General features: G+C 34.9%; 1 protein-coding gene across 1 annotated transcript in view; it reads left to right on the forward strand.

Moving 5' to 3' along the window:
* LOC107861031 (transcription factor E2FA) overlaps positions 1 to 6,089 on the forward strand; it is a 10,432-nt gene extending 4,343 nt beyond the window's left edge. Inside the window, exons 2-14 of the mRNA XM_016706437.2 lie at positions 2,591 to 2,780; positions 2,908 to 2,958; positions 3,050 to 3,135; positions 3,208 to 3,296; positions 3,397 to 3,451; positions 3,640 to 3,692; positions 3,774 to 3,824; positions 3,913 to 3,961; positions 4,086 to 4,151; positions 4,229 to 4,305; positions 4,422 to 4,653; positions 5,327 to 5,393; positions 5,470 to 6,089. Of these exons, the coding sequence (XP_016561923.2) occupies positions 2,591 to 2,780; positions 2,908 to 2,958; positions 3,050 to 3,135; positions 3,208 to 3,296; positions 3,397 to 3,451; positions 3,640 to 3,692; positions 3,774 to 3,824; positions 3,913 to 3,961; positions 4,086 to 4,151; positions 4,229 to 4,305; positions 4,422 to 4,653; positions 5,327 to 5,393; positions 5,470 to 5,594 (1,191 nt within the window). The 3' untranslated portion in view covers positions 5,595 to 6,089. The remainder of the gene's footprint in view (positions 1 to 2,590; positions 2,781 to 2,907; positions 2,959 to 3,049; positions 3,136 to 3,207; positions 3,297 to 3,396; positions 3,452 to 3,639; positions 3,693 to 3,773; positions 3,825 to 3,912; positions 3,962 to 4,085; positions 4,152 to 4,228; positions 4,306 to 4,421; positions 4,654 to 5,326; positions 5,394 to 5,469) is intronic.
* The last annotated feature ends 3,253 nt before the right edge of the window (positions 6,090 to 9,342 follow it).

Genomic DNA, 9,342 nt, shown 5'->3' on the forward strand with positions numbered 1-9,342 from the left:
AGCATTCTTGATTGAGCTGATAGTGCTGTTTTTTGGGATTGTTGGAGAAAGATATAGCGTGGGGTTTGATTAAATGTAGCTAAAATGGCATAAAGTCGGTTCAAAAGATACTTACCATTTGGCTGTATGAACACGCCGTTTGCTACACATGAAGATTGCCATCAATTTTCTACACTTGGTGTTGTTGATTCTTCAAGAGTTGATAGTTTACAGCCTGATGCTATTGTTGTTAAGTCTCCTGTGAGCTTAATTGGATTCTTGATTGAGCTAAATACTATCATTTTTCGGTATATATATTAGATGTTGAACCCCTTTGGCTTGTTTGAGCTAATAGTGTCGTTTTTCGGGATTTCTGTTAAAATATAATTTATTAGATTTGATTAAATGTTGCTAAAATGGCGTAATTTCGTGTTCAATTGTTGTTGTTTTCGTGTATTTTGGGGTTGCTAGCATGCTTGTTGAGCTGATAGTGTTGTCTTTTGGGATTGTTGGAGAAAGATATAGTGTGAGATTTGATTAAATGTAGCTAAAATGGCGTAACTTCGAGCTCAATTGTTGGTCAAAAGATACTTACCATTTGCTTGTATGAAGGCGCTGTTTGTTGCACATGAAGATTTTCATCGATTTTCTACACCTGGTGTTGTTGATTCTTCAAGAGTTGATAGTTTACAGCCTGATGCTATTGTTGTTAAGTCTCCTGTGAGTTTAATGGATTCTTGATTGAGCTAAATACTGTCGTTTTTCGGGATTGTTGGAGAAACATAATTTGTGGGTTTGATTAAATGTTGCTAAATGGCGTAATTTCGAGTTCATAGTTGTATTCAATTGTTCAATAGTTGTATTCAACCTGAAGCTATTGTTGTTGAGTCTCCTGTGAGTTTATCGGATTAGTCGATTGAGCTAAATAGTGTCGCTTTTCGGGATTGTTGGAGAAAAATATCTTGCGGGGTTTGATAAAATGTAGCTAAAATGGCCTAATTTCGACTTCAATTGTTGTTAAGTCTCCTGTGAGTTTCTTTGAATTCTTGATTGAGCTAAGTAGGATTATTTATGGGGTAATATCAAATGTAGCTGAAAAGGCGTTATTTCGAGTTTAATTGTTGTATTCGATTGTTGTGTGGAATGCTCAGTTGTTGTATTCAGCCTGAAGCTATTGTTGTTAAGTCTTCTGGGAGTTTTCTTCGGGTTCTTGATTGAGCTAAATAGTGTTGTTTTTTGGTAGATATATAGTAGATGTTGACTCCTTTGGCTTGTTTGAGCTTATAGTGTCATTTTTAGGGATTTTTGTTGAAAGATAATTGATGGGGTTTGATTAAATGTTTGCTAAAATGGCGTAATTTCGATCTCAGTTATTGCTGTTGTTGTTCATTTTGTTCGGTTCTTCTTAGAGCTAATAGCTTCGTTTTTTGGGGATTGTTGTTTGATTTCTATTAGTGGAAACTTGAAATATGGGCTGGATTAAGTAGCAGAGACAGAGAGATATCTTGTGGGGTTTGATAAAATGTAGCTAAAAAGGCATAACTTCGAGTTCAATTGTTGCTGTTTTTGTGCATTTTGTGGTTCATTCTTGTCAATCTGCTTTATTTGTATTTCATTGTGAATAACTTTGAGGCTAATTATTGTGGTCGAAATGTTGTTTGGTACCTGCTATTGGGTTGGTCAAGTTTACAGATTTTCTCGAAATAACAGTAACCATGGTATTTGGTTTAGCTAATTGCTTTTTTTGGGTTAAGCCGTTAAGCTGCCTCCACTTTTTCGCTTATGATTTTCTCAGAGTTCATTTGCCTCTTGTTAGCTGAAAACTTTCAGTCGCTACTGGCTAAATTTGTTAAAAAGGAACAAATGAGCCTACTGAGTCGATTGTGACTTCTATTTTGTCTTCGTTTATGCACACGTGGCAGCCGATTTGGTTACATGGTTGAACATGCAATATAGCTTTGTTGATCTGATAAACCCCATGATGCATGGATGCTACTATTTTTTTGTATGTGCATATGATTGGTGTCATTCATGTCTGGCATAATTATGAACTACAGAAGATTGAGTGGGAGGATTTGCATTTTGGTTCATTTTCAAAATTAGCTCCTTTGTTTAAGTAGCAGTGGGCTCTTGCTTGTGTTCTCCAACTAGTTACCACTGGATACATTAAACTGAAGCTCTATGATTTATGTCTTTTCCTTCTCTATGCTCAATAATTTTAGGTGTACTTAGCAGTTAATTTGTTTACAAGAAATTGTTGTGATTTATTATTCTACTATGTTGCTAATCTATTGGAACCGTCCTCCCGATAAGGAGGTAAGGCTGTCTGCAGTCACCTTCTCGGAGCCTGTCCAAGGTGGAGCCTTCTGACATGGTGGTCCACCCTTGTTTTAAGTTTAACGAGATTGAAAACACTCTTATGTGCTCAAGTCAAAAAATTTTAAATTGGATTTTGAGTAGTAACCCTAAACCGGACCTTTAGATAAACAGATTTTCTAGATACTCTTGTTCCAGGGAAAATTGAGAGCGTTCTCATGATCATTCGTCGATTTGCTAATTATTACTTGTTGATCACTACTTATTTCTACTTTGCTCACTTAATGCCCTGTAGGCACTAAAGCGGAAGACGGGCTATATTAAAGAAGTTGAGTCCAGTATCTGTACTGCTAATTCCGGGTATGCCGATGTAGCCAATAGTCCACTTGGAACACCTGTGTCTGGGAAAGGAGGAAGAGCACATGGACAGTTAAGAGCCACAAAAAGTAATAAATCTGGACCTCCAACTCCTGCGTTTAATGCTGGTGAGGCTCGATGTCTAATTTTTTGTCTTGGTCGTAACTGGCTAAATAACATCACAGAATACTGTTTATAGTCATGGTTGCACTGGTTAATATTTTCTTAACCAACTTCTGGATTGCAAATTTGTAGGTTCTCCTTCTCCTCTTACACCTGCAAGCTGCCGCTACGACAGTTCATTGGGTATTCCGCAATATTTTGCCATGGAGGTTTTATGGTAAGCGTGAGTTTATGGTGGAATAAACCAAAGATTGAACCATTGTCTTTTGTTCAGGTCTTTTAACCAAGAAATTTATCAACTTGATCAAGCATGCTGAAGACGGTATGCTTGATCTTAACCAAGCTGCAGACACTTTGGAGGTGATATATCATTTAGCTAGAAGTTTTCTCAATGCATTGTAAAGCTCTGATTGTAATTTTTTGATCGTACAGGTGCAGAAAAGAAGGATCTACGATATAACAAACGTACTTGAAGGAATCGGTCTTATTGAAAAGAAGCTCAAGAACAGAATACAATGGAAGTAAGATAAACACATATCTTCTACTTAGACACTGCTTGCAATGATCTGTCATTACGCATCTGAAGTATACTGATGTGCAAATTCCGTAATCACTCCTTAGGGGTGTCGATGCTTCTAAACCTGGAGGTGTGGATAATGATGCCGCCATTCTAAAGGTATCTGGATATGCTTCCTTAACTATTTGATTGCTAAGATAGTGTCTTCATCTGTGTTATGATAGATATTCGCTGTTAAATCAGTTTTCAGCACATAAATAGAGCTCCAATTGTATGAGAACCACGCTTTGAAGTAACGTATTATCTAAAAATGGAACATTCGAGTAAGTAGCTTGCAATTTCTGCAGGCCAATATTGACAGCCTTTCAATGGAGGAGCGAAGACTGGATGAACGAATTAGGTATGTGGTTTGTCAGATGAGTCAGTACTTCATGCTTCTTCCTTGAACTATATCGTTGTGCTGATGTTTATATTATTATAGAGAAATGCAAGAAAAGTTAAGGGATATGAGTGAAGACGAAAACAACCAAAGGTAACTTCTTATGCCTGTCCTCACTACATCGTTTTGACCTAGATTGATAATTTGCTCTTCGCTGACGGCAATTTCAACTCTGAATTAGGTGGCTTTTTGTAACTGAAGACGATATAAAGAGCCTGCCTTGCTTTCAGGTTCTCTTTGCCGTTTATGTGTTTTCTTTTATAACCGCTTCATCATTGTCGCAAAGTGATTGTATCTTTAGACTGCTCTACTCTATAAACCTATGAATAATTTTATACTCTTTAATCCTGGCAGAATGAGACCCTAATAGCAGTTAAAGCTCCTCACGGCACCACCCTGGAAGTCCCCGATCCTGATGAGGTAAATTGAGAAAGGACACGAATATGAGAAAATGTACAACGTATTTATTGTAGGCGAATAACATGCTTTATCCACAGGCTGTCGACTATCCACAGAGGAGATATAGAATTATACTCAGAAGCACAATGGGTCCGATTGACGTCTACCTTGTCAGGTATCATTGGCTTGTAGAGCTATTAACATGTCGTGGTCGCTATTTCCTTACGTGATACTCTAACTTTCAGAAAAGGTCATCTGACTCTCCTATTTGGTATTGTCTGTTTTGATTAGTCAATTTGAGGAGAAGTTTGAGGAGATGAATGGTTTTGAACCGTCAACGACCATCCCAGATGCTTCAAGTTCAGGCTCAAAGGATTATCCAGCCGTGGAGATATCAACTGTTTCAAACAACGTTACTGAGAATGAAGGACAAACACAAAATGTTGATCAATTGAGTTCTGATGTCGGTACTTCACAGGATTACGGTGGTGGAATGATGAAGATTCTCCCTTCAGATGTTGATGTAAGTGTGTTTCCCTGGAACTTGTAGCGTGTTTGGCTAAGCTTCTAAAATCAACTTATTTTGAAGAGTGTTTTCCGAAAAAGTACTTTTGATGAGTAAGCAGTTTGAGTTTGACCAGTGAACTTTAAAAGCACTTTTAAGCAACAATTAGCGTTCGGCCGAGCTTTATTTTTTCTAATTAGTGTTTTTCAAAAACGCACTCCGTTTAGTTTCTGAAAAACAGTTTCCGTGTATGTTGCTCAGACTCATCAAAAATGTCAATGGGTGCGTGTCGGATTCGCCAAAATTAGTGTGTTTTGAAGAATCCGACACGGGTGCGGCATAAAAAATGAAGAGTCCGCGCAACTTACGTTTCCGTTACTCCCCAGAAGCACTTATTTTCTCCGAAAAGCTCGGCCAAACAACTTACCTTTTAACATAAGCACTTTTGGTCTCCCAACGCCAAACATGTTATTGGTCTTCTTGGAAAGATGTCAAAGCTAGATACGCTTACGCACCAAATGAGGCAAATATAAACCGTGTTCTTCAATTCCCGTTTCAAAGTCAATGTGATTACCAACGACATGTTAAAATCTGTACTCACGATTATGCGTTCTGCGCATGACAGAGAGATTTACACAGAAGTAGAATAGAATCCCTCCATTCTCGTGTTAATGCTTTGTGTTTGTTGCAGGACGCGGCAGATTACTTGTTCCTATCAGATCCAAATGTTAGCATGACCGATATGTGGAAGAATGATTGTATCCTTGTCTGTTAAATTTCTTATGTTCGCAGATCTTTTTGCTAAATCCCTACTTCCCTTAACTTCAATAACAGCTACCGTCTGGGATGGGGAAAGCTTGCTCCGTGATTTTGAAATAGACGATCTAGCTAGTCCACGGCCACACACTCCCTCTTCTAATGCTGACGTACCAGCTCCAATGAACATTCCACCAAGATGATATAGGCTCTACCTCGAGTCTAGCAGGTATGACATACAACTGACCACTCCCGCCACCTAGTTGAGATCCTGACCGATCTCTCGTCCTACCTGCATGAGGTCCACTACGAGCACCTGAATCACCTTTTCCGTTCTTACTCATTCTCTCCTTAAATCGCTAAGGGCTCTGGACGGTCTTACTTTCACAAAACCAAACGATAGAGACTTTGTACAGTTGCGGAATCTGCTTGAACCCGTTGTCATGGTTTATACTCGTAACCAAACAGAGCCGCACAGAAGGCGCAACAGATGGAGTTAAAAGTACGCGAAGGAACTGTCGATTATTTATAAAATATATTATGATGGCATTTTTTAAACACTTTGTGCAATTTTGGTTTGAGATAGCACAACATTGAAGTGTTCTTTGGATGTTCAATTCTCAACCATATGAATTCTGCAGATACAGTTTATAGAATCTTAATATTATCATCAGATATTACATAGTCCTCAATTTGGATGAACTGTTATGGTTTCCTTTTACAGCTTACGGAGGACATGATCCTTGATAGAAAGGTGTGGGAGACGTGGATTAGGGTAGAGGGTTAGTGGGTAGGAGTTCGTCCGTCATAGTACCGAAGAGTGTTTTGTTTGTATCCGCGCCTGGAGTTTCTTGTTCGTGGTGTTTCGGTGAGTTTATGATTTCGAATAGATAGTTTATAGTATTATCTTGTGGGCGTCTTGTTTTTTTTAATTATCTGGCAAGTGTGTATTCCATTTTGTTGTGTGTTTTTATGTTCTTTTGTTTGTTATACCGTTATCTGTGCTGAGTCGGGGGTCTATAGGAAACAACTTCTCCACTTCATCTGAGTAGTGATGTATGGACTGTGAACATTTTACCCTCCTCAGACTCCACTTTGTCGGAATACACCGGGTATGTTGTTGTGTTGTGATTTCCTTTTTTTTTCTTTTTTCTTTTTTTTTGAGAAAAATAAATCTACTTTTTGGTCCCTAGATTCCTCTTCACTATGTTGAATTTATATGTGAAGATTGGATCAAAAAATGTACAATTGTTAGAAATCCAAGCACTTAGACTAATGCTTTTGTGTTGTCTCTTTTTTATTTTATTTTTTTAATTTTCCATCCCGTGTCTGGTACCCACATTGGAGCCTCGACTAATTCAGGTTGAAAACAGAGCTTTTTTTCAAAAAATAGATCTTTAAGTTAGTCACTAAAAATAGTATAATTTCATAAGACAATTTTTAACAATAAAGTCAATTGTTAGTTCTGGAGCCAAATAAATAAATAAATTACTACTTATTAATTAAGCCTTAAATAAAAAATTTGTTGGTGGGTGACCAAGCAACTCAAAGTAATTTACCTAAAAGAAAAAAAAAAAAAGTAATCTTATAATGCTCTATAATTCTGCACTTTAATTAACTCATACATTAAACTTGATTAACATAATAAAAAGCGTTTAGAAAGTAATTATAAATCAAAATCAACTATACTATAAAACAAGCCACCACAAGTTGATAACAAAAAATATTTATCAATTTGTTTAATTATACCGTTATCAACTCAAATTGACATGACCTAATAGGTTTAATTTATTATTTATAATTGTGGCTTTTGGGTTGTGGATTTCGTCGAACCCAGTAGCTTTGATCTAAATCTTGTGTCTTAATATTTAAAACGGCGAAATAATAGTCACTTAGACAAGTATCGGTATATTTGACTATTTTAGTTGATTGCTAATATCAACAGACGCTTTGTTAGAACAACTTTAATCGGACGAGAAGGATTGGTGAAAGATACTGACACATAAGACCAATCTTGAAAAACCGTTCTTTCATCGTAGAATACCTAACTGCCACATTGGTTATTCGTGGGGAGGCGGGACACCACGAGGTGGATAGTCTATCTAGGACGAATGTCTAAAAAAAAAAAAAAATATATAATAAGGTCAATTTCAAATAAATTTTAATTAATCTTGCCATTTGAAATGGACTAGACATCCTAGCCTATGAACTAAGAGTTAAAAATACAAACATCAAGTATATATACGTGGTCAAGAGTACAATTATTGTCACCGAGATTAGAGGCGGAGTCAGAATTTCGACTAAAAAGATTTTACACTTGAAGAAAATTTAGTCGATGGGGTTCGACAAATCCCCTACTAAAGGGTTGGCTCCGCCCCTGACCAAGGCAGTATAACTATAATATTAAATATAGATTTAGTTGAACTTAAATTTTTTTATTTAAATTCTATATTTCGTATTAAGAAATTCATTGAACATATTTATATTTAATTACGAATTCAAAAAGTCACGCAACTTTGAAACAGATTTTTCATTGAAAATTCCTCACCGACGAACCAAATTTCAATTGGATGTCTGTACGTTCGAAATTAGAGATTGTCTGATAATAATTTTCAAGTCGAACTCTCGATATGAAAAAAAAATCCTGACGGGAACACTTCCTTTTTTAACCAGCTTTATGCGGTTCAAATCAAATTAATCGAAATCCTAATACGAATATGAGACACCTAAGAGTTTTAAATTTATGGTGTAAAATAAAATTTATGACAAAAACTTGTAGCTATGGAGTGTAAGTGTGACATATATTAAAACCTCATAAAATTTTATGGTTGGACTATTATTTTTCATATTCTTAATTTTAAATAAAGACTAGTATATAATGTCATTTTCCATATATGTGGAATTTGAAATCACCACTAGCTAGTTGGTCTAGTCAAAATCATATTATAATTTATATGAAAGATATAATAAATTTATACGAATACATCGATAATGAGAGACAGGGAGTAATATATTGCGCTTTATCGAATCATACATAAAAATAGATGCTCTAGTAAAATAATAAGCAATTTAATTCGTTAAATAAGAATAATTTAACCAATTTTCTTTCTTATAAATACACCTTTGACATAAATCTTTAAAGGAATAATTATATAACTTAGCCAATATTGACTTCTAATTACCTTATTTAGCCTAATTTCAATTAATTATAATTCATAACCTCCTCTTGCCTATTAATTTTTCATAATTACAATTCATAGCTTCTCTCGTGTATTTTTTTTTCTCTATTTTCTATTACTTTCCTTTTTTTCCCCTTTTCAGTTTTTTCCTTCATTTTTTCGTTTTATTTTTCTTTTCTTTTTTCAAATTTTTCTTTTTCATAGCTATGTTTCAATTTTTTCTTTTTCGTTTTCTTTTTACCTTTTGTATTTTTTCTCCTTTTTTTATTTTTTTTATTTTTCTCCTTCTTTTCATTTGTGCAAACTAGCAAACACAAATATAAGTGTGAACTATGTTTTAATTTTTTATTTTTTGTTTTCTTTTTTCTTTTGTATTTTTTCTCCTTTTTTTTGATCTATTTTCTATTACTCTTTTTTTTTTTTTTCATTTTTTTTTTTTCCTTTTGTTTTTTTTTTTTTCTTTTTCTTCTTTTCCTTTTTATTTTTTTCTTCTTTTTTTTTTCTCTACTTTCTATTACTCTCCTTCTATTTTTATATTTTTTTCTTTCTCCTCTCTTTTTTCTCCTTTTTATTTGTGCGAACTAGCAAACACAAATACAAGTGTGAACTATAAAATATAAATACAAAGACGAATTATAACATACAAATAAGAGTGGAAACTATAAAATACAAATACAAATGCGAACTATAACATATAGATACAAGTGTGATCTATCATTTGTAATTTTTAATTATTAAAAAGGAACGATTGATTTTCTTTTTACGAATACTT

The sequence above is a fragment of the Capsicum annuum genome, chromosome 8, assembly GCF_002878395.1.
Source record: "Capsicum annuum cultivar UCD-10X-F1 chromosome 8, UCD10Xv1.1, whole genome shotgun sequence".
NCBI lineage: Eukaryota > Viridiplantae > Streptophyta > Magnoliopsida > Solanales > Solanaceae > Capsicum > Capsicum annuum.